This window comes from Mustela putorius, unplaced genomic scaffold (genome assembly GCF_011764305.1).
Source record: "Mustela putorius furo isolate JIRA1106 unplaced genomic scaffold, ASM1176430v1.1 tig00000421_pilon_pilon_pilon, whole genome shotgun sequence".
Taxonomy (NCBI): Eukaryota; Metazoa; Chordata; class Mammalia; order Carnivora; family Mustelidae; genus Mustela; species Mustela putorius.
Window position 1 is genome coordinate 6,319,890 of NW_025421375.1, and position 25,835 is coordinate 6,345,724.

The 25,835-nt window shown below is 41.9% G+C and overlaps 1 protein-coding gene across 3 annotated transcripts in view; it reads left to right on the forward strand.

Moving 5' to 3' along the window:
* ADAMTSL1 (ADAMTS like 1) overlaps window positions 1-25,835 on the forward strand; it is an 899,097-nt gene that overhangs the window by 715,790 nt on the left and 157,472 nt on the right. For all 3 annotated transcript variants that reach the window (XM_013063102.2, XM_004765700.3, XM_004765701.3), the window contains one exon: window positions 2,918-3,047. In XM_013063102.2, the coding sequence (XP_012918556.1) occupies window positions 2,918-3,047 (130 nt within the window). The remainder of the gene's footprint in view (window positions 1-2,917; window positions 3,048-25,835) is intronic.

Sequence of the window (25,835 nt, forward strand, 5' to 3'; positions counted from 1 at the left end):
ATTTTGTTCATCATGCCACAAAAATGTATTGTGTGTTGACCACAGGGCTGGTCCCAGATACTCCTTACTTATGACAGAACTCTGTCCTTAGCTTCCCTCAGCACCCCAGGCCCCGCCTAAGAATGCCTAGGCAACTGGCCGCTATGGCAATGGCCATTTAACACGGTGTCAGAGGCCTAGTGTTTTGTTTTATAATATGTTAGATTCGAATTTAGTAACTCTCGAAGGCCACTTACTCTTGGCACTGAACCACCGCGGAGGTGATTTTTCTCTTGAGCTAGGATTTACTCGTTTGGGATAATAAAACTTCGTGTTCCATATATCTAAGAGAGGACTATACTGAAGTCCTTCTAGAAACTTTAGCCCTTGCGACACTTGTTCTGTGCAGTCTGAGAAGGACCTAAGTGCTATGAACTAGGGACCCACAAAATAGAAACAGAGCACCTCCCTCACACATCCCACACCTGAAGCACTTTCCAATGGGGCAGATGACAAGAGCTGTGATCACTTCCTGCTGATGTCATCGACTCCATTTCATAGTGCTGTAGCAGAAAAAAACAATCTATTTTAGAGCAATGTCTATAATCTCTTGAATATTACCCAGCAGGCAAATGAATCGAAAACTTAATTTCTTTTTTTTTTTTAAGATTTTATTTATTTATTTGAGAGAGAGAGAAGGAACACAAGCAGGGGGAGAGGGAGAGGGAGAAACAGATTCCCTGCTGACCAGAAGAGAGCCCGACTAAGGGCTGGATCCCAGGACCCTGAGACCATGACCTGACCCGAAGGCAGACGCTTAACGACTCAGCCACCTAGGTGCCCCCAGAACTTAATTTCTGATAAAACCACAGCTTTTGATTCTGGATGGAAGAGTTCGCTTCATCCAGCACCTTGTCGTCATTACCTTAACAATGCCAGACTATTCCAGAGGGAAGTATCAGTGATGATTTCAACAATTTCTTGTGAAATGTTTTGCTATATCATCATACCATAAATTTCAGATGGCTCATCCCAGCTGCAACCTAGAGAGCAACACCCTGTTGCCAGCATTACAGAATATGAAGGGGTAGCTTGAATGTCTAGTATAAATCGCAAATGCTCCACCCTGACCTGGCCATGATATATTTAAATTAAACTTTGAAACTCATAAAAAAACTTAGAAAGAAGAAAATTTACATTTATGGCCTCAAGGTAAATACTGTGACTGATTTTTAAAAATATTTTATTTGTCAGACATCTGGGAAGAAAGAAAGGTGATTCAGATTCTGGCTTTCAAATGTCACATTTTTAGGGTGCTTGAGTGGCTCAGTCCATTAAGAGTCTGCCTTCGGCTCAGGTCTTGATCCCAGGGCCCTAGGATCGAGCCCCGTGTTGGGCTTCCTGCTCCTCAGGCAGCCTACTTCTCCCTCTGCTTCTGCCCCCCTCTCTCTCTCTCTCCTGAATAAATAAAGTCTTTAGAACGTCACTTTTTAAATTATAGTCTTGCTGAGTGACCTTGAAGCATTAGGGTATTGATTGGAGCAATAACTCCTTGGAGAAGCATTGAGTAGATGGGAAAAAAGAAGCAACAGGGCTAACAAGTGTATGGCAGTCATACTCTATTAGGTACTAACTGATAAAGTAAGACAAATAAAAACAAGAAAATATATATTTATATATAAAACTAAAAGTAAATATTTAGCTTCAGATAAATATACTTAGATGCACATATCTTTACACAGCTGTGTGTGACTGAAAGCAGACTATCAACACTGTGCCGTCTCGCCTCTTCCTTACACTGACTTTGCTGAAATGATCTCGGTCAGATGTCTAGGTTATTCCCAAAGATCTCCAGCAGATGTAAGCAGCCTTTTAGGATTTTTAAGTGTGAGCGCTGTCATTAAAAGCTCCAGCACTAAGCCACTGCCTTGCCATGTATCAACTTCATGACCTTAGCAAGTCTTTCCACCTTCCTAAGCCTCAGTTTCCTTATCTGTCAAATAGTACAAAAATAGTGCTTACCTCATGGGGTTGTTGAGAGAATTGCAGGGTGCGGGTCACGCTGTCATCATTTGGCACCTGGCTCATAATGTACAACCCATGGACTTCAACTCTTTTTATGACTATGGGCCCCAGAATGAAATGTCTGGTCATTATTATACCCAGCTAAATGTTTCCTTGCTCCATGAACATTTCCATAAGGGGTCCTGCATACCACCTGGAAAGACTTGCCAATAACCCTGTGCCTGTCCCAGCTCAAACTCCTCCTTTCCTAGCTCTGTGTCAGAGACATGCAAGTGTCAGTGAGAACATCGTTTCCCACAGATGTAGAAAAGATTGTGTTTCATGCATATAGTCATTGTGCTCCTAGTTCTCTTTTTTTGTCCCAATTTCCAAAGCTGTCCCCGTTACTAAAGAAACAAACCAGATCCAAAAGGCAACCAACGAAGACTGGAGCCTCCAGTGCAAGGCCCCAAGAGAACAGCCATTTTCAGAAAATTAGATATTAAAACTCAGCTCTTAGCCTCCCTTCCAAATATAACCATCTCCGGTTGATTTAAAATACAACATATAAAGGTCTTGGGTCATTTTTTTTTTCTCACCCTCCTCTCCTTCTGCATTAAATTATCACTTCTCAGCTTTGGCAGCCATATAACTTTGGTGGCATTTTCCTAAAGCATTTCATGAGTCCTGGTGCAAGTTCTCTCATGACAGATGTAGGCCTCCTCAAGGAGCATGTTTACAGATGCCATAGCTCACGAGTACTTTCTCCCCGATTGAGCAACGCCTGACAAGATGGGCAGCTCCGGGGTTCATGCTGCAATCTCTGACATGCAGCCAGAGTCTAACCATCACAGAGGCCTCCCACCAGCTGCCTGTCCACACTTCATAATCCCACTCACGCCCACTCTGGCCTGACAGTGTGATTCGTGTGCAGGTGTCCAGGAGGCTGTGGTGAGCTGCCTGAACAAGCAGACAAGGGAGCCTGCTGATGAGAACCTGTGTGTGACCAGCCGCCGTCCCCCGCGACTCCTCAAGTCCTGCAGTCTGGAGCCCTGCCCGGCCAGGTAAGGGGGCACTACGCCTACCCTGCCACCCAGCAGCACGTTCCAAGGGAGGTGTTGTCCATGGGCAAGACCAGAATGCTTATTCAAAACCCAGTGTTTTGAAAACCAATTAGCATCAGTTCTGACTTTTAGTCAAATCCACTTAAATGTAATTGAAAGCAGGGCTTTGGAACTCCAGCCCCATGGTCAGGCTCAGGGTCCAGAAGGCTCTGTGCACTGAAATGAGTCCCATGGCGTGACCGGAACGTGCACGTGCCACACTGCCAATGTCTCCCAAAGGGGATGGGATGCAACTGCAGGCTTCAGGGTCTCTGCCACTTTCAGGCTAGCTCGCAAGCCTAAAACACCATGGTGATGGATTGGCTCACGGGTTGCCAGGCGCAAGAAACTGGAATGACTGGGTGGTATAATGGATCCACCGTGAAATCTGTATGCACACAGCATGCAGATTCATTATAGCACGCTCTCCAGTGTATGTGTGTCAATCTGCATGCATAAAATCAATTAGAGCATTTCATTGGTCGGTCCTGCCTGGGTCCCCTTTTTACCCAACCTTGAGTCTTAGCTAATCAATCCAATCACTGTTTAGTCCACACAATTTTATGCTGTCTTGAGAGACTAGCCTGCAGATACTTCTTTGGAACAAATCTCTGTGGAAGCTAAACCATGTTATCGATGATTCTGGTTTCAAAGGGAGAGGTTTCAAGAACCAGAGCCAGACATTCAAGTCTGCTGATGGGATGAAGACTGTTATAAGATGTGACCTTATCTTATGAAATGAAAGGGAATGCTGTTTCAGAACGATATTTCTTCTACTTCTGCAAAGTAACACAGAAGAAGTAATGTGTTGCCTTCAGGAACTGACAATAATTTGCAGATGTGGCTTATTTCTCAGTCAACAAAATGCCTTCCTTTGACACTTAAAGGATACAGACTGCAGGCCAGATCAGGGTACTTCTGCTGGTCACCAAGATGCCCCATATATTGATCTGAATGGCAGGCTTGGTGTCCCATTCTGACCCAGAAAGGAGGAGAGCCACTGGGGCCATCTTCTCCATGACATCCAGAAAAGCCATCAGCCAGTAAAATAGAGTCACAGGCTAGATCCAGAAAAAACTAGATCCAGTGCCTAGAATCCTGAGAAGCCTCTTTCCTATCCATTTCATCTGGTCCCACATCTCCAACTAACCTCACCATTCTCCAGTTGGGCGGACCTAACTGCCCAGGCAAGGGATACAAACCCCTTCTGTTTGACTCCATTCTCCCCAGATCAGAAAAAGCCGAGTGGTTTTGGCATGGGTAGCCTATAAGGGCCTTGCATAGGGGGTCCAGAGGTTTTCCTCTGAGCTTCATCACCCACCAGCTTGCATTGGGCAAGATGGCTGCCCTTTCTGTTTCCACATGTGCAAAACAAACAGGCTGTGTCTGAGGTCACCACATCCTGCTCAAATATCCCATGACTCTTTGTTAGTCTATAGGCAGACCCAGCGGACAGCTACTGCCGTGGGCTGATAATTGATGTCATTTCTGTTCCGCTTTTTTACTGTCACTTTAAAAACAAGCCTAAGTGTCTAACCACATTCTGGGGTTGTAATGACATCCACATGCGGTGGTGGGCTGAGAAGTCAGCACCCAAGACCAGCTGAAGATCTTGTGGGATTTGCAGCCACTAAACCCAGTCCTTCCCGGGCAGCAGAAGGGATAGGACACAAGGTGTTACTTCCCATCCTCAAAGTACTGACCACAGTTAAATTAGATGAGCTTAATTTACTCTATGACCTTTATACTGACTCCAAGACAAGAACTCTTGTTAGGCTAAACTTTATTACATTTGCTCCAGATAAACGCAGTGCTTTGATCTCCCACCAGCCAACTGTCAGACTGACACGCAAGACCTCTCCTACAAGGCACAGCCAGGGGTTTCTTGGGCGAACCATCCACAGCTGAGTGTGTGTAGACTGATGCTAATTAAAACAACAGAGAGGGCCAATGGACAGTGGCCTGAGATGACTCACTCTCTTCATCTCGTGTTAAAGAGCCAAAATCAGATTTTCATCTTAAAAGTGAGAGATGAATGGAGGTGCATCTCCTATTTTGGTATGATGCTGGGGGAAAGCCATCTCTCATTCAGAAAGTAGGTATGAGATGTACACAGAAGGGAAAAATGGGTTTGGTAGGGACATAAGAGTGCGTCGTTTTCCTAAGCACCTTCTAGAAGGTTCCGTGGTTAGTAATTTAAATCTTTAATTCACAGTTCTTACTGTGTACAGATGAGTGTACCCTGCACATTTTAGGGTGTCCTCTCGTGGGCTCTTGGTCTGTATTGATATCCATGTGTTCAGAACACCATAGCATTTTCGCTGGGACAAACAGAAATTATGTTTCTAGTCTTGGTCACTACATATATGTCTCTGAGAGGCGGCTGCTGGTTAAGAGCTGAGGCTTTCCCAAACAGTCATCAGGGAGCCACTTTTCCTCTCATGTGTGGTCAGAGTTCTCCAATCACATGAAGAATGCCATAGGCCCAGAGGGTATGTGCCATCTGGGCTATCTTTCTAAGATTAAATGTACCTTCTCCTGACTTTAATTCTGTGTGGATGACTAGGCTGGTATCAGAAGCGTGTGTCCAACTTTCTCCAGGATTAGACAGATACAGTCTTCCACCCAACTCTCCACAGCAATTAGGGTATTTTCAAGATGGAGGTATTCTGATTGTTCCAATGTGTGTGTGTGTGTGTGTGTGTGTGTGCGCATGCGCGTGGGCACACGTCTGCTTGAACATGCATGAACATGGACTGCCTCCATTTCTATGGCGCTTTAAAAAATCGTATTTACCTGTTGAAGAGGACTATATTTTAAAGTCATCCCTATCAGCTCTAAGTCCAAATCCTCCTCTCTGTGGAACGAGGAGCTGACATAATGTTTGACACCTGGCAGGTGCTTATTAAGTGTTTATTGAATACATGAGCATAACAGACTGGACCACATGTATAAGGAGTAATATTTAGATCCAAGTATTAAGATAGCTGGGAAGACACCAGTGTTCTGTCTCCTTTTCATTGACCTACCCCCTCTCTTCCACCCACTAGATGATGCTGAAAGTGCCATTATTAGAGTCCCTCCTATAACTTTAAGGCTTTAAATACCAATTGAAAATATAAATAGACTTGGGAAAAGTAATCCTTTATGTTAGCAGCCATGGATAGCAAAGTCTTTCCAAAATAAGAGTAAGTGGGCAAAGTCTAATGGAGGAGAGAGTGGACATAACGGAGGTTGAATGAATTGTTAGCATTACCCAGGGAGCAGTTTGTTGGGAGAGATGGAAAGTAGAATATCTCCATTAACAACCTTGCCTAAAATTGGCAAGAAGGAAATAGGACCATTTTTACTCATGATATGACAAGAATACTGCATCAACATTGAGAGCAAAGAGGCTATAATTACAAGGAAGAAAAATTATTTTGGTTACCTTTTCCACCATCTGAGTAATTTGTGTCTAGAAGCCTCTCCATTTGTTCACCTTCATGGGTGGGTTTGACCAGTTTACAGGAGAAATGTCCAAAAAGGAACTAAAATCCATCATTAGGAAAGAGGTTGGTCTCCTTTTCCCAATAAGAAAGCTTTCTGAATATTATAATTATAATTCACTTTACATGAATATTCTCATTCTTTAAAAGTCAAGCGTAGCAGAAGTAATCAAGGAAGAAAGACATATGTCTCCTTTTCACCACCATGCCCTTCAGTTCCAGAACCTTCTTCTCCCCAGAGATAACCAGTTAGTGATTTGGTACATATCTTTCCAGACCCTTTTCTATGAATATATATGCATACATGAACAGATACATATGGTTTTCTTCCCTTTGGATCTTATTATATATATTTCTTAACAACTTGATTTTTCTGTCCCATCCATGAGACCACTAAAATAAAAACTAGAAGATGGAGTTTGACCTGTATTCAGACATGCTCCATTATGTTTAGCTACATGACCTTTAAGAGCTTCTATGCCTTTTTAGATCCTCAGATTCTTTATCTCTAAGATAAGATCATATTAAGAACTCAGAAAAATTCTCTTTTTATTCTCTTTCATTTATTGGCAAGATATACTTGTAATTTGAAATAAAACATCATTTTTTTAAATTTCAGGACTTAAATTTGATTAGATTTTCTCTCTTATTCTACTAAGTCTTAATAACTAAGTTTTACTGGCCATCTTCCTGGTTTATACTAGCAATGACATGAACAGCCCAAGGAAAGCCAGAAAGCACTACCTTTAAAAAAGAGAGAGAGAGAGAGAGAGAGCATGACTGTTATTAATTATAAGCATTTGATAGCTTGGCCAGTGTGTGTTGAAAAGATTTGGTAAACGTATGTGGAGGAGGGGAAAGAAGTAAGCAATGAAAGCCAGATGGCTGAAAATGAAGGAAATTCCAGGCAATTTCTGCAGCTTTGTTCTAACATACTTTTTAAACTAAACTTTTATTTCTGTGCAACAGGGAACAGCTGAGTGGTGCAGAAGAGATAAACAGTGAAGGGAGAAAAAAAGCCCATAATTCCAGGAACAGGACTTGGTTTCTGCCCCTTTCCCCAACCCCAGTCTCTTTTCTCAGACCTGGGGTTGTTCCTCGAACCAGCAAGAACTATAAAAGAAGTTTGAGAATCCCTATCTGAGACGAGAGAGTTAAGAAAAACGTCTTAAAGGTCACAGAGTCTCCTCTTTAAAAGCAAACTTCAGAATGCCTGTTTTATTATACACTAACAAAATCCATGCGTACTAGCAGCAAATGATTTCCAATTTCTAATTTTCTTTTATATTGGCCGAAAATGGCTAGAGCAGAAGGTGTTGCCTTTTTTACACGACAGTGTTTTAATTTATTTGATGGGGCTTTCAAAGTTTTGCAGGCACCTTCCCCTTTGACAACTTGTTTTAAGGGTTACTGTTTCAACATGCTCTCCAAATATCGGTTTATCTTCTGCTGTGTTCCCAAAGTTTCCATATGCTGCCTTTTGGCTCTGTCCATACCAACTTGTAAGCACTTAAAGCAAAAGCACACCAAAGCTCACTGGCATCCACAGAAATTGAGTCCAGATTTGGAGGCCATATTCAGGCGCCTTTGGAGAGTTAGTGCTATTACTATCGTCATCCTCATTGGTAACTCCAGATGCATAATTACACCGTCTCTCTCTTTTCTTCCACTGATGGACAAGTTACAACAGAGGAACCTGCCAAGACCTGTTTCTTTACTATTGGACCTGACTGGCCCAATGGCAGCCTCGGTTATTTCTCTCCCCAGGAATGCATTGGCCCAGTGATCAAAATCATTCCCAGCAGCATTTTGACATCAACAAGGATAAACGTCATATGTATGCTTACCTTTGGGCTTCAGTCTCCGTTTATGAAGAGAGCCCTTTCCATGGTTACATATCACCGGTTATATCAACCTCCAACCTCCATGAAATTAGCTTTGATGGTATTAGAAACTGTTTTGCGTGCAGAGATTTAGTGCGTGAATCTGGGCTAAAAATCGAGGGATCAAATCTACCTTCCCATCATGTCACCTGAAAGCACAAATGACTCATTCTAAAAAGATAGAAAGATCAGCTTTAGGAAAATCCTTTCAATTAAGTCCTAAAAGGGAAGCTTTCCTGGTTTCTTAACATCTCTCTAATTGGACAGCCCTTCAGACCTCATGGTTCTGCTGGGTTCTGGGAAAGTCCTTATATAGGCCATTGATTGAGGTTAGCCATCTGCACACACACACACACACACACACAGGGCAGAAAATGTTTTAGATCTCAATTTAGTAAAATGAACATGCACTAGGCTTCTTCAGGTCCTACAGTCTGCTTGTATTTGGATCTCAGAAATGACTAGAAGACAAAATCTGTCACTGGTTCGTGGAGGAGAAAGATTTCGAAACAGTAACTGCTGTGAAGGAGGCAAGCACAGGGTTCTGTGGGAGCATGAGGCTGAGGGAAGACTTCCTGGAGGAGGCAACACCTGTGCTGAATCGTAAGGTATAAGTAGGAGTTACCTAACGCGAAGAAGAGAGAAGAGAGATGTTGCAGGCAGAAGGAAAGCATGAACAGGAAGGAAGGGCAAGAGTGGAAGCTGGTATTAGAGGGTAGGCAGGGGCCAGATCCAGGATAGCCTGATAGGGCAGGTTAAGTTGTTCAGACTTTAAGTCCTAGAGGTAATGGAGAGCCATTGAAGGGAGTTACGCAGGGAGAGCAGAATAGTCAGATGCACTTAGAGAAAAATTCTGTGGGGCTGCTCATCCGACAGAATGGTGGCTATCTTGGATTTTATGATCAGCACCTGCACTTTTTCTCCTGTAGAGTCACAAAGAGTATGCTCTATGTGAGCCACACTGTCACATTTTCCCTGAGAGTAATAATGACCTCTTGCCTGGGGTATGTGAGCATTTTCCTGTGCTCTCAAAATCAAGCCAGTGTGGTGTGGACTCAGCCTGTCCACCTGGCAGAAAGATAGAGCCCCGGGCAAGGGTGTCATGAAGGAGGAAATGAGAGGAGCAGCTGGATAATCCGTAGGTCCTTCGAGATCTAGCATTGTGTGATCCTTCGAAGGTAATCATAATTATCCAGAGAACCGAAGCTTTCCAGGAACAAAAAAGTGAATTCTAGTAGGAAAACACCTTGAGTCAAATTTAAGTTTGAAGATAAAGCCTCTTTGTTAGTCAAAAAAAAAGGAATTGGCCTTAACTGTAAATTAAGGAGCCATGAGAAGTCTATAGGAAAGAAGACTTACATTTCCACAAGAAAAATGTAGGCAAGTGCAACCAGGCAACAAAGATGGCTGAACACTGAATTGATGAGCATTTTTAAAATATTGCAGTGGTGTTTGTCCATGTGTAAAAGAACAAAGTATTCTGCCTCCTTCGGGTTAGAATTTTATAGTGCCCTTCAAGATAACTAGAATTTCTCTTCATTCAACCTCCATTAAACAAATCTATCGAATACCTATTTTGTGCTGGGTGTTGTGTTGAGGATACAGTGATGAAAACACCCACTCTGTTCCCTGAAGCAGAGTTAGGGGAATGGTCCTGAAGAACCCATTGTGTACTTCTTTTTTTTTTTTTTAAGGTTTTATTTATTTATTTGACAGACAGAGATCACATGTAGGCAGAGAGATAGGTAGAGAGAGATGGGGAAGCAGGCTCCCTGCTGAGCAAAGAGCCCGATGTGGGGCTCGATGCGGGGCTCGATCCCAGGATCCTGAGATCATGACCTGAGCTGAAGGCAGAGGCTTAACCCACTGAGCCACCCATTGTGTACTTCTTATCATGGCTCCTTTCAAGTGCTCCTTCTAAAGATGGTCATTAAACTAACCTCCTCCCATGTTCTTCACTGCTCCAAGAGCTGACGTATCTGAATCAGTCATCAATCCCGTTGCGTGTAAGACCATGAGGATGGAAATATCACCACCTGATAGCTCCCTGTTGTAGATATGGTGATGAAACACTGGAGTTTCACAGTTCACAAACCTTCCAGCTTACAAATCAATCAACAGCTGTAGAGTGGAAACTCCCAAAGTAAATCTTTTTCACTTTTTTTTTTTTTTTGCCTTTTCTTATAAACCAGTGTTTCTAAAGTCTGAAGTAATAATTTAAGGGCAAGCAATAATTTGGCCAACACTTGAATTGAGAATTATTGCTGCCTAAGTGTACCTGATGCCTTCTTTGGAAACTTTGAATGAAGGCCTCATGTGCAATTTGAGATGGAGGGCTTTTCTGTGACCTTAGCATTAGAAATCTGCTATGTTATTATATTCCTTAAACTTGGAAAACAAAGAAGTAAGAAAAAGACTTAAGAAAGAGATAGAGAAAAAAAAAAAAAAAAAAACAAAAGAAAGAGATAGAGAGGGGCGCCTGGGTGGCTCAGTTGGTTAAAGCCTCTGCCTTCTCCTTCAGACTGAGAAGGAGAATGCCCTAATTTGTGCCCAATACACCTGGGGGTTACAGTTGAGAAACAGTTCATCCTCCTGAAAACCTTGTTCTTGTCATGGCACCAGCCCAAGGTCAGGCAGTTAGGTTATCTGCCACGGTCTGTCACAGAGCAGAGCCCAGCCAACTTTCCTGTGGTGAATCATTGTTCTTTCAAACCTGTCTTTACCATTCCTTTTTTTCTTCATCATTTTGTCTAATTATCCTTACTAAAGCTTCAGGGAATTTCTGTATTTGTGTTAGTGACACACTGAAGCTTAGAATAATTGCCTTTGGATTAACAAAGCTCCCAGACCCACCAGATGCTCCTTGGTTTCTCATGGAGCTTTTTATTTCACTTACTGAGCGACTATCCACAGGCCGTCAGCTGCATGCTAGAACAGCTGGATGTGGTATGTTCTCTGTACACTGGGTCCTCAGTGGGTGGGTCCTCAGTGGGTGGACGTAACTGCCTTCCTAGCTGGCCAGAGAGAGCGCCTCAGGTGATTCAAAGATCTGAAAATGGCCTCCTACCCTGATTGCCTCAAATCTGGCACTTATTCAGCTATCTTGATGGTGTGAAATAACAAAGCAATGGTTTGCTTTGATGGTGTACATGCCTCTGGGAGAGGTAGCTCATAATCATCTTAGCATAATTTTTTTTTAATCTTTCCTAAGAAGACTCTTGGTACCCAGGGAACTTGACTTCTGGATAAGAACTAAAAGGAAACTTGGTGACACCACAACCCAATATTTCCTACCAGGAAGAGGAAGACTGCCTGGAATAAGGGAGAAATCATAGGTTTTGAGATCAGATAGATGTTGGCCTCCTCGTTTGCTTTGTGGTGTTAGGCTGGTTACTTTAACCTCTCTAAGCTTGGTTTGTCCTTAACTGTAAAACAAAGATCATTGTCCAAACCACAGACAGGGCTTGTAGGATGATCATATGTGTAAAACACTCAGCCAGTTCCTATGTCATGTAATAGAGACACTCAAAAAAGACAGGAGTCTTCCATACCTCTTAAATCTCTATGCAGGAAACCATACAATGTACGAAAGTCTTTGTATTCATTTTATAGTTGTTATAGTTTATTCCTAAACTTTCTTAACCAGCAAGCCTAGGAGCAGAATAATGGGGAGGGTATAGATAGAACCTAGCTTCAAGCTGAGTTTCTTCAGTGGCTCTGGAACAAGAAGCAGAGAAGCTGGTTCTCATGGATTCCATCAAGCCTACCAAAGGCAGCAGCTGTTCATTTAACTTGAACACCCAGTCCAGTAAGGTATGTTTTTTCTAAGAATGGTAACGGGATGATGAAGTGGGAGCAGGGAAGATAGAGGCTAAATATTCGTAAAAGTTAATGTTCTGTATGATATTGTTATTGAAAGCAAGTCAGGCCCATGGGTAAGGGAGGTGTGAGTCCTAAAAATGAGCAGCTGTGTCCTTATGGTCGGAAAAGCCTTTAATGAGTCAGGAAGAAATCAGGAAGCTTGTATAAATGATGTTATTCCTAACCAGTTGTCTCTTCAAATACTTGTGGGAGAGGGAAGAAATAGAATAAGAAAGAAAACTTAAAAAAAAAAAAAGTGAAGAAAAGAAGTAAAATCCAACCCAGGGTACAGATAAGGTGTAGGGCATCTTGTGCCCACATCCTTGCTAACTTTCCCAGACCATCTTTGAGCAATGTAGGCTTTCCTGAACAGCTTCCATTTGGGGGAGCTTACAATATACCAGACACTGTTCTTCACTTTACATACATTACTTTGTTTAATTTTCTGCATGGTTTTGATTACTATTCCTAACCTAACTTTACACCCGAGGAGACTGAGTCTTTAGAAGGATTATTTAACTAGCTGGTAGCAGGTTCAGATTTGGAACATGTTTATTTCCAGAGCCATTACTAAAGAACTTGTGGTTCGGTCCTTGCCTCTATTAATGATGTTTATACATCATAAAAGTTATGATGTATAACATCCATTCTGTCCTTCCATCCCTCCGTCCATCCCTACACACCTCCCTCCCTCCATCCATCCTTCCCCTACCCTATTCTACACATGGGAAGTACACAGTGAACAGAACCAGTCCTCTTTTCCCATAGGAGGTTATAACCTAGTGAAGAGCATCCAAAGAAGTTAAGAGGCTCTTCTTTCTTTAACTCCAGCAGATAACCTTCATCTCATACTCTCAATTACTAAGGGTAGAAGTAGACTCGCTAGTGCTTAAGGGACAGCAAAAACTTTATTACAGCACACACTTCTTGGGGCAAAGCCAATATATAGAAAATAAAACAAGCTGAAAGAGAGACTGAATAGACTTAAAGTGAATATCTTAAAATCCAGACTGTGTCATTAGACAAAGCACTCAATTCCTTAAAAATAATAATAATAATAATTATAAGGGAATACTAACTCATCCAGAGAGATGCAGTCTGGACTTATGAATCTGGAAGCCAACTGGCTATTTTGGAGCCTTGCTTCTTTGCTCTGCCACTAACAATTCGCTGGCTCAGTTTATGCTTAGTTGATGGCCTTTTCATGTTGTAAAGGACCACCACCATTTTCTCTTATACATGTGTATGCATGTCTCTTTCTCCACTGCTGCCCTGGGTCCCTGACTCCTTTCTATGGCACTGTCTCCTCTGACTCTTTCTGAGCACCTCTTTTCTATACCAGACTTAACTCTAATTACCTTGCCTTCTGACTATCCAAAATCCCAGATGACCCTTCTCTACCACTTGGGCAGGGCTGCAATTTTTTCAACCCTTTTTCTCCCACCCCCTGTCCATTTATTTGGTTCAACTCAACTAAGAATTAGGAAAGCAAAACTACTTAAATTAATTCACACTAAAGTGTAAGGGGCTGTTCCCAATCATTCATTCCAGCCTTAAAAGCATGGGCTGGAATGATAATATCAGTTCATACAATTTACTCACTCCTCGGCCTTGGCAGATGGTTTAACTTTCAGAACTTCCATTTCTTTATATTTAACTCTTAGGTAATTGTTGTGAGGATATGTATATTAAGTGCTTAGCATAGTACTGGGCACATATTAAGTACTCAGTAATTAGTAACAGGTGTTAGGTGTGTTTTTTTCTGATAGGTGGGCTCTCACCTTTTTCTTTTTTTTCCCCTAAAGGAAGCAGAGACAAGCTGCCTAGTGTGAGCCACAAAGACCTGACTGTATGTTATTCTAAAAGCTTCAGCCCCTGGGGAGTGGGTACTTTCTGCTGGGTAGGGGAAAAGCCAACTCAGTTCAGCAAATATCTGTTAAATTCTTGCCCTATTGTCAGGTCTGAAGGAACAAACACATCTAAGACTTGATCCTAGGGCTAGGCACTAACATTTGTTGGTGGCTAGCACACAAACAGATCATTACAATGCAGTCATAATGGCCATGATAGAAATTGAAGGGCTGTTGTCTGGGAGCTATAATAGGAGTTACTGAATTCAGATCAGGGAAAGGCACTCAGGAAAGATGACCACTGAGCTGAGTCTCTTGTTCTTACAGATGTTTAAGTATTTTTTCTGAAACTCTAATTAAATATGTAATTGATATACTACTTGGATATTCCTTCTAAGGTCCCGATGCAGGCATTTCAAAAGCTTTTGGGGCTGTTTTGTGTCCTGCCTTTCTGTCCCCTTTCAGTCTTCCAGATAAGCCTAAAATGCTTGATTCCTCCATATTATAAGAGTGTATCTGGTGGTTCTCAATTAGTTACCAGGGAGCTGATACATTTATGTCCCAGAACCACATAACATAATAGCAATGATGCCAACTGTTTAAAATAGGCCAGATTAATTTCCTGCCAGCTTTATTGAATCTTTGTCCCAAGGGTAATACTGGAACATGAAGTCTGATTATTTTTCTGTAAGTTGCATGTCCTCTCCAAGGTACCATGCTGCCCTCAGACAGACCCTGATGCCTCAGGATTTTTGAGAGAGGATCTAGGACATAAGGCATTGTATTTGTGTGGGATCTTCAGGCAATGGTGCAGAACTATAGACAACAGAAGGACCACTCACTATGTCTCATACAGTCTCTGCCCTTTCCCTCCGTTGTACACTCAAGACGAAGAACTCCTGGGTTAGATAGTTTTACAAAGTTCTCTGAGTTCTGTGCAACTTGGCATTGTGTAAATACAAGATACTGAGCTATTCCTCTCTGCTATTTCTTCTTTTAAGCCACCGCTTCATCTCTTGTCATGTGAGATATTCCAGAAGGTTGGTTTTAAGGGCCCCACTGTCCAATTGGTCCTCCAAACACTTGCGTATGGTGCAGATGCCATCAGAAGATTTGCTTAGCACACAGAGACAGCAGCATTATGGAGAAACCTCAGTTTGGGAACTGGCCCTCAAATTGTTTTTGTGATTTAAGGAGTAAAGACAAGGGAAATTTATATTCTGGACGTGGCAAAAGCCCACATGCCAAACATGGGTTTCTCCTTTATTAGAGTGAAAAGTGTATGTGGGAGGACTCTGTAGATCATTGCTGAATATGCCCAGGGTGCTCTTGGAGAAGCTGAATTACAGTTCCTAGTGCTAGAAAATGAACCTTACACGTCACGGATGGATTTACCAGGGAAATTTCCTGGAATTAAAAAAATCTCTGTGGGTGGTCTGTTGCCCATCCCACCCCTCACCCCACCACACTTTTCCTGCCTCACCTCCTTCCCCAGACTAGCAACCAAGCAAAATCAAAGATTGCAATGCCCATGGCGTGTCCAATTTTAAGCTCTTTTAAGCCGTGGAAAATCACAGAAGGAAACTGTTATAAGCCAGGTATTTATTGATGTAAAATTCACCACAACTAGACAGATACCATTTATCAATGCTCTTTTTGTGAGGAAAATGATGCCAGAATTATAATGTGGGGGAGAGGCTGATAATGGAGCCAGATCTTCCTCACTAGATGCACCCCACAGTCAAGCTCAATTTTGTGGTATTTTTTTGCACTAATGGTGGGTGATTTGTTTGCAACAGGGGGAGACAGTAAGATGACAGTTAGGGGGCCAGAAAAGTTTCCATTTCTCTCCTCTCTATCCTAGGTTATCTGTTAGACATTTCCATGGGCCTTCTGAAGGCACAACCCAGGCACACCTAGAAACAACTTCGTGAAAATGGGCACCGTCATGTACTTTATCCTTAATTTAATGGAGGTTGACAATATAACCGACCCATGGTGGAGTGAAGTAAAACCACATGTGGGCTGGATTGACCCTCCCTTGATCTAGAAAAGAGAAGTGCTGTTTGTCAGCTCACCCTTGCATACTTTACTCCTCTAGGAGGGAAGCTCTGCAGGACAACATTGGCAAGAGGTAGACTACTTTTCACCACACATGGTCTTGCTGCAGCTGTGTATCTATCTAGGTCTAAAAAGTGGGCTCAGGGATTGTATCCCTTTCTCCTGACATATAGAAAGGTGGTGTGTTGAAATCTTATGTACTTGGCTATGATACATGGTATCTTGCCGCATCTTTTCATACTTGAGTGTGTAAAATTCCTTTCCATCATCTCTCTGAGCATAAGTGAACACTAAATGTAAACCTGTCCCACCAGCCAGTTCCATAATTGTTTAATTGTTTGCCACCTATCACATTTGAGGACCTTCCAAACAGACAAACTGGTGTCTGAATTGGGTGGGTCTTTTGAGCATCAAATGTATCCATTTGTTCACAAAGAACTCTCTGGGCCTGAAGAATCAATTGAAAAGATGAAGCATGGGTTGGGTTTCTACTCCAAATCACCATGCCCATGGCAGATAATGCTAAGAGGTCAAGAGACTTCAGCATTAGTCCATGGCATTGGGAATCCATGTTTGTTTGTTGTCACCAGTTTTGCCAACCAGTTATTAGAAGCTGGGTTCTCTCACTTTCAGTGACTGAAAGATCACAGTCACTTGAGGAACTTGGTGGACATCAAATTCTCATCACTTTCTGGTCTGTCCTATTAGAACTTTTAGTACCAAGAGACCATAGGGCTTTATTCTTTACACTCTAAAAAGCCACAGAGTGAAAAGGAGTTGGGCTGACAGATTTGTCTAGAATCTAAAAATTTGATAAGTGAGTCTCCCTTGGTTACTGGGGTTACAGAATCCCAGAATGTAAGTAATGGCCCAATTCCCATTATTTTACCTGTGAAGAAAGTGAGGCCAAAGGTACTAAGTGACTTGACCCAGTAGCTATGCCTAGCAGAGCTCAAACTAAAAGCCTGAATGATAATGTTTCTCAACTTAGAACTCGGTGTTTACCATAAACAGGTAGAATCCAGAAATTGATATTGTGAATGAGAATTTAGATCTAGAGCCAGACTTCCTGAGTTCAGATTCTGGCTCTGCTACTTAACAACTGTGTTCTTGAGCAAGTCACTTTACCCTCTCCCCAATCCTCATTTCCTTATCTATAAGATGAGTATAAAATAATACCTACCTCAGGGGTTCTGTGCAGCTTTGATGGGTTTGAGGTACTTATGTGAGTTCCTCATTATTGAAGAATAGATTCATCTGTGTAAGCGTTTTCCAGTGCCAAAGATACACTATGAGAAGGAATCAGGTGACAGAATAGAGGACATAATATATTCTAAACTAGACTAAGAGAGATGGACATAATATACTCTAAACTAGACTAAGAAAGAATTCTTTTTCTCTTTATCTCATTAGCACTGTATTTTATATATAGCTAAGGAGATACTAGTTACCTCAGGTAAAAATCTTTTATCCTTTCCGAAGATACTGGTATCAGTCAATAAGAAGAACATTCCTTCCTCTTTGAGAGTAAAGAGCAAAGGATAAGGGGTTAGGAGGGATATAAATGGAGAAGGGGGAGAAAAGTCCACTGCATTCATAGAGCGCAAGGATTTTTCTAGTAATTTAGTATGAATAAATAATAACCAAGAATTAGGAATTCAGTTGACCTCCATGTGGCATAATCTTTTGGAGCTCATGGATTCCAGTGTTCCTACTCAGAATTTACTTACTGGGTTGCCCCACTATTTCTCTTTTCCCAGCTGGGAAAATGGGTGGCAGGCTCTGAGGATCTGAGGACAGCTAGAAAGTTCTCTGTGGCCTGGGAAATGTTGGGCTATATGAAGCTAAACCCTTAATTATCCTAAGTGTGGGATAAAGCAAGTACAACCAAATGGCAAAACAGTTCCTCTAATTTGGATATAGTAATAGCAGTAATTCCAATGAACCACAAAGCCATTTCTTTCTGTTGGCCTCTGCTGGGTATGAGAAACAATGACTACAATAATACTGATGCCAGCTGCTAGGTGGTATTTTGCTCCGATCACCTGTACAAACTATAGGCTAACAGGTAAGAACACAGTTTAGAATTCTAGAGGCAGAATTCTTAGAATTCTTAGAATTGAACCATGGTGTGTGTGTGTGTGTGTGTGTGTGTGTGTGTGTATAAAATAAAAGTACTTATGTCTTAGTTGCCATGAGGATTAAATGAGTTAGATCATGTGAAGTTCTTAAAACAATACCTAGTACATAATAAACATCCCAAAACTATTGGAAGCTGCTTTTGTCACTGTTGTCCCATTTTACAGACATAGATGTTGGCATTCAAAATTGCTAACTTGCAAAAGGTTATAAAACGCAGGTAGAAATATGCTCCAACCCTAGTCTGCTGGAATCCACAGTCTGGATGGGTCTGATTCCTTGGCATTATGCTCGAGGGCCTCCTACTCGATGAACATAAGTCAGGGATTTAGGGCAATTCGTCACTAGTATTTGGATCCAAGTGTGTTTAAAAATAGTGTTCCAGGGATGAAAGTGCTAGCAATAAATGAGCATTGTGGATAATCAAAAACAAATGAGGGGTTTAATAAGCCAATATAAATCCTAATGTGTGGATTTAAATTTATTCAGACTTTAGCCTGATAATAATCCCTTAACTCACCCTGAGATAACAAAACATCAAAGAGTGAAACGTGCGTTCTACTTGAAGAGATCTTTGAACCTAAGTTGAAAAATAATTTTAGGTCGTTTTTGTGTGGTCTCTTATGAAAACATTTGTGAAAGACCTCACTCTTGCTCCTCAAGTAAACAGCCTTCAGGGCTGGAAAGTGCACGAGTTGCTGTTCTCTATGTCCTATGGGGGGTGGAACATCTGTGTGTGTGTGTGTGTGTGTGTGTGTGTGTGTGTGTGTATTCCTCCCCGTCCCAGCACTGATGGAATGAATCACACCCTTCATCTATAGCAGCTGCTTCCTCTTCCTCAGGAATCAAACTCTGGAGACTGAGACAGGGAGATCTCTCCAGGGGAGATGGCTCTATCTTTTGTTTTCCTCTGTCAAGCTAGGTTTGAATGGAATTTGAGATCTGATTAAATACAGTAGAGAGCCTCCTTGAAGCACTGCCTGTGTTCCCCTGTGCCACTGGCCTATTGGAATTCTCACCAAAGCCTGACAACCCTTAGGATGGATGGGAAGGGAGCAGACTGGGCACCTATTCAGCAGCATCCTTTGAGCTGTGAATTTGAACTGTGCTCAACTTAAGTCATCTTTGTCACTGGGGCATTGGCTGCCCACAGTGCCTCTGTTTCGAGGCTCTGTTACCCACCCTATACTTACATCAAGGAAAATGAGAGTAAGAACCAGAGTTTTCCAAGGACCTCCTAGTCTTTCTACTCTATCTTCTTCCAGCCCCAAGCATGGAAGTAGATAAATTAGCATGCCCCAAGGGCATCGTGCTTTCCCACACCTCATTCTTCCTGGAACACCCTGTTTTTACCTCTACTTTGCCCTGGCCACCTCTTACTCTTCAAGTCTCAGCTCAGATATCACCGCCTTCAGGAAGCTTCCATGACTCTTTGTCTTCCCTCTTGGCCCCCAGTCTCTATTATTATACTTCCCTAATGTTCCTGTTCATCTGTTTCATTCCCATAGACCCCACAGAAATGCGGTCTGTGTCTGTCTCATTTCTTCACATTGAACCTGGCCACAAAAAATGCTTAAGAATCACTAGTTGAATGGGGGCTTAAGTGAGTAGAAGAAGAATCAATGAAACAAGATGGGATTGGGAGGGAGACAAACCATAAGTGACTCTTAATCTCACAAAACAAACTGAGGGTTGCTGGGGGAGGGGGTTGGGAGAAGGGGGGTGGGGTTATGGACATTGGGGAGGGTATGTGCTTTGGTGAGTGCTGTGAAGTGTGTAAACCTGGCGATTCACAGACCTGTACCCCTGGGGATAAAAATATATGTTTATAAAAAATAAAAAATTTAAAAAAAAAGAATCACTAGTTGAATGAATAAGTACATGAATAACACATATTATCATGTCTTGTAGTTGTCTCCAAAAGCCCTTAAGGTCAAGAATTTTTTTGGACTCTGTGTCCCCATCATTCGGCATAGTATTTAGTACACAGTACATTTTCAACAAATAAACGCATGGCTGTAGGCACACATACATGGGTGAATGGCTGAGTACATGGGCAAAAGAAAAAATTCAGTCTACCAAATCGACAAAACAAGTATGATGAAAGGAAAGAAGAGGCAGACTCTTGCTGGAGATAACAGAATCGGGTTTGCACATCCTGATATAAAGGACTGACCTTCCCAGGCATTTCCCTTGCAGAGAAACCCCATCAGTATCCATGAGTATAAATGTCCAGAAAGGTTTCTGTTGACAGTATAAACAAATGGATTACAACTGCTCAAGAGAACTGACTCCAGGAAGTGTATTCGTTTGCTGGACTACTGTAACGAAGCCCCAGTAGCTGGGTGTCTTAGAAGAGCAGAAATGTACTCTCTCACAGTTCTGGAGGCTAGACATCTGAAATCAAGGTGTTGGCAGGGCCAAGCTCCCTCTCTGTGTCTCTGAACCTGGAGGGGAGGGATCCTTCCTTGCCTCTTTCTAGCTTTGGGTGCTTTGTCAGCAGCCTTTGGAGATCATTGGCTGGTAGATGCGACTCTAATCATTTTCCATGTCTGTCTCTGTGATCAGATCTCCCCTTTAGCATTGGTGGTCTAGTGGGGAGCATAGCTGCCTTCTAGATTTCCCCTTTTTTTTTTTTTTTTTTTTTTTTTTTTTTTTTTTTTTTTTTTATAAACATATATTTTTATCCCCAGGGGTACAGGTCTGTGAATCACCAGGTTTACACACTTCACAGCACTCACCAAATCACATACCCTCCCCAATGTCCATAATCCCACCCCCTTCTCCCAAACCCCCTCCCCCCGGCAACTAGAGCGTATCATGCTTAGCGAAATAAGTCAAGCAGAGAAAGACAACTATCATATGATCTCCCTGATATGAGGAAGTGGTGATGCAACATGGAGGCTTAAGTGGGTAGAAGAATAAATGAAACAAGATGGGATTGGGAGGGAGACAAACCATAAGTAGATTTCCCCTTTTTATAAAGAGCCCAGTCAGTCATGTTGGTTGAGGACCCACCTTAATGACCTCATTTTAACTTGATTACGTCTGTAAATACCCTATTTCCAAAAAAGTCATATTCTGAGGTCCTGGGAGTAAGGATTTCAAACTTACCTTTTTGGGAGGACATTATTGACCCATAATAGGGGTAAAATCCATAATTGAGGACTTTTAGTGAAGACTGTCACCTGCGAATCAGCAAATAGATGGAGGCCTTTATGGCCGGATTTGATGGAGACCAAACAATTCCCTTAACTCCAAAATACTTGATCCCAACTCTTAAAAGCCTTCTTTTCTATTTGGGATGATAACTAGAGAAAAATATGTAAGCCAATAGAATTCCATCAGATAAGATGCCCCATCTCTTAGTGTTCTTGTATCACGACGTAGTCAGTGTTGTAAAATATAAACAAGGGTCAAATGAGGGTAAATTTGATAGAGTTGCAAAGAGGGTATAGTCAGTATGGGTTGGAATCAGAAACTTTCCCTGAAGAAGAAGGGCTTGAATCATACCTTGAGACAGGTACATGGACAGCTTTCTAGGCAGAAGCTGGAAGCAAACTCACAGGTAGGAAAAGGGAAAATGGTGTGTTGGGAAGCCAACACATGCTTAAGCTTGGCAGAAGCTTGCTTTATTTGAAGGAAGTAATCTGCAAAGGAAAGGAGTTCATTTAGTGGAAGACCTTCAGGTTGGATGTTAATTTATTAAGGATGTTAATCAATTAAGATAAAGTAGAGAGAAATAGGAATAAAAACCAAAAGATGGTTAGAGGACAAAAAAGAAAACATTTGTATTTATGATCTAAGAAAGTCCTCCTCTGATCTGTCCACAAGGAGAACAAGCTTGCAACTATTTTTAGTAGGAAATTTCCACCTAGAATTCTAAGCAAAGCAAAAATCTCAAACTTCCAAGGACAAGAGTGATTATGTGGATCATAATCCTCCAACCTGTTTCCCGGCAACTCCTATCTGAGCCATAACAGCCAGCAGAAATTCTTTCATTATAATGTGCAATCACCTAGAAGACAGGGTGATCAGAAAATGGGAAGTAGGGCACCTGGGTGGCTCGGTCAGTTAAGGGTCTGCCTTTAGCTCAGGTCATGGGATCAGGTCCTGCATGGGGCTCCCTGTTCCACAGGGAGTCTACTTCTTTCTCTGTCCCTCCTCTCACTCATTCTCTCAATTTTCTTACAAATAAATAAAGTCCTTTTTTAAAAAAGGGGAAGCGGGTGCCTGGGTGGCTCAGTGGAATGGGCCTCTGCCTTCGGCTCAGGTCATGATCCCGGGGTTGGAGCATCGAGCCCCGCATTGGGAATCTCAGCAGGGAGCCTGCTTCCCTTCCTCTCTCTCTGCCGACAGTGGCAGCTCATAGAGGTCTTAGGGGCATAGGAGGAGAGGCTGAAGATACTCTGTACATTTGGGCCAAGCTTTAGATCCATTTGCCATTTGATATGCTCCATAAAGAAGGTATGTTTAAAGCAAATGGCATGGTAGTAATGAGATAGTAAATCTATACGCTGCTGCAACCACTTTTTAAGGAACTAATTTTTTTTAAAAAAAGAAGACTTGACAAAGAGTTATTTGCAACGTTGATAATATATATATATATATATATATATATATATATATATATATATATAATTTTTTTTTTTTTTTTAAAGAACTGATTTGGAAGGTAAGGCAAACTGTCCTGGTTAAAAGAGTCATTTTGACCACATGTTTTCCAGTGGAAATGAGGGCTTTGCCATCTCAGGTGTTTGGTAATCCTGACTATAAATATTTTTATGGAGCCAAAACCTCATGCCAAACCAGCTGACTTCCAGGAGAAGCCTGGCTGTATCTCTTGTTTCCTGAGCTCTGCAAGCTACTCTTTTACAAAGAGCCCTGATTCGCATGGTACTGTTTATCATATATGCTTTTGGTTAATTTTTGGTCTATAAACATATTTTTACTCTCTCTTATCTAATGCTTCCTTTGATCTTTTCATTTATCTTTTCCTAGGCCATTTGAAGGAATTTTCTAAAATACAGAGTTTGTGTGTGAAGCTAGCTAATCCATCTGCTATGCCATGTAACTGTTTTCCTAATCTTTTTTATCTCCTTGCCTGTGACCTTCACGATTCCCTCCTCTTGTCCTTATCAGGGTAAGATTAAGCTGAGTTCCCTTCCCAGCTTTGGGGAAATCACTTGTCTCTTTGAGCCTCAGCTTGCTTATCTATGAAGTGGATATAGTAATGCTTGTTTTGAGTACTCCTGAGGAAGAAGGATCAAGCAAGATCACATAGATGAACAGACCTTGTGGATTCCAGTTAGCAATATCAACGTAATTGGTTATGAGCTCCATGCTGCCTGTCTTCTGAAATTCTGTAGTACTTGTGGTTCAGCCAAATGGCTTAGCAATTAGCTTGTTGCATTGCTATCATCCAACATTGCTTGCTATGTCTCCTGGGCGTTTGTCAGTTCCATCTTTGCTGAAAGCATGTTCAAGGTCATGAGCATGTTTCCCACATCCGGATCTGTCACACTGCTGAGCCATGAAGGCTTAAATGATAAGTTAATGCAGGTAGGTCACAAACGTCCTTTCCCTCGGTTTCCATAACATATGGCTACTCTATCTGATTCACTCCAGGAAGAGTTCTCACTCTACTCATTTAATCTCTATCCTCACAATAATCACCCACGCATTTATTACTTATTATTATTATTTATTATTACTGAGTAATAACAGTCCATATTAGCTAATGTTTAGAGAGCCCTTTATCTGTGCCACTCTCCTGATGCTCTTTTCATAGATGTTCTCATTTAAGCTTATAACAACCCTTTGAAGTGGGTATTGCTATTATTCTTATTTTATTTATTTTATTTTATTTTATTTTATTTTAAGATTTTATTTATTTATTTGACAGACAGAGATCACAAGTAGGCTGAGAGGCAGGCAGAGAGAGAGGAGGAAGCAGGCTCCCTGTCAAGCAGAGAGCCCAACGCAGGGCTCTATCCCAGGAGCCTGGGATCATGACCCAAGCTGAAGGCAGAGGCTTAACCCACCGAGCCACCCAGGGGCCCCAGTCTCATTTTAAATATAAGTACATCGTCAAGTAACTTACCCAAGGCTGTGCAATTAGTGAGCGGCACAGTACAGTTCATTCACGAATAATCCAGTTCCAGAACCCAGAATCTTCTACATTATGCTGCAATGCCACCGTGAGCCTCTACAATGAGCTGGGCACAGCAGTGGTGCTGGAGATATTAAGATGACTAGGTCACAGCCATTGCTGCCTTTGTGGAGTGCAATCTAGTGAGAGAGATGGACACATAGATACCTACAATGTAGTGAAGGTGAGTCTAAGGGCAGAAAAGAATGCCTCCAGGAGGAAAAAGACAGTAGCATGCCACAGAGGGAAAGATCTAGCTCTGCCTCATGGGAAGGAGATCCAAAAAGGACTAGGAGGAGGGTAGTGTTTAGAATCTAACCTGGGAGTCAGAAGAGTTTGCAAGCCAGAGAAGATGGGTATTCGTCTGCTGGTACTCAGCAAGGCTGAGTGCAGGGGGGACCTGAGATTAAATCAGAAAGGTCTATTCAAAATCCTTTGGGAATTGAACCCGGGCTTGTGGATAACCAGGAGCCAATGAATGTTTTTTATAACTTATTTTGAAATCATTTTAGCTTTAGAACATGTTACAAAAATCATAGCACTCTCTGTTGGTGTAGAGAAATGCAACTGATTTCTGTGCATTGATTTTATATCCTGACACTTTACTGAATTCCTGTATAAGTTCTAGCAGTTTTGGAGTGGAGTCTTTTGGGTTTTCCACATATAGTATCATATCATCTGCGAAGAGTGATAATTTGACTTCTTCTTTGCCGATTTGGATGCCTTTAATTTCCTTTTGTTGTCTGATTGCTGAGGCTAGGACCTCTAGTACGATGTTGAATAGCAGTGGTGATAATGGACATCCCTGCCGTGTTCCTGACCTTAGCGGAAAAGCTTTCAGTTTTTCTCCATTGAGAATGATATTTGCAGTGGGTTTTTCATAGATGGCTTTGATGATATTGAAGTATGTGCCCTCTATCCCTACACTTTGAAGAGTTTTGATCAGGAAGGGATGTTGTACTTTGTCAAATGCTTTTTCAGCATCTATTGAGAGTATCATATGGTTCTTGTTCTTTCTTTTATTGATATGTTGTATCACATTGACTGATTTGCGGATGTTGAACCAACCTTGCAGCCCTGGAATAAATCCCACTTGGTCGTGGTGAATAATCCTTTTAATGTACTGTTGAATCCTATTGGCTAGTATTTTGTTGAGTATTTTCGCATCTGTGTTCATCAAGGATATCGGTCTATAGCTCTCTCTTTTTTGGTGGGATCCTTGTCTGGTTTTGGGATCAAGGTGATGCTGGCCTCATAAAATGAGTTTGGAAGTTTTCCTTCCATTTCTATTTTTTGGAACAGTTTCAGGAGAATAG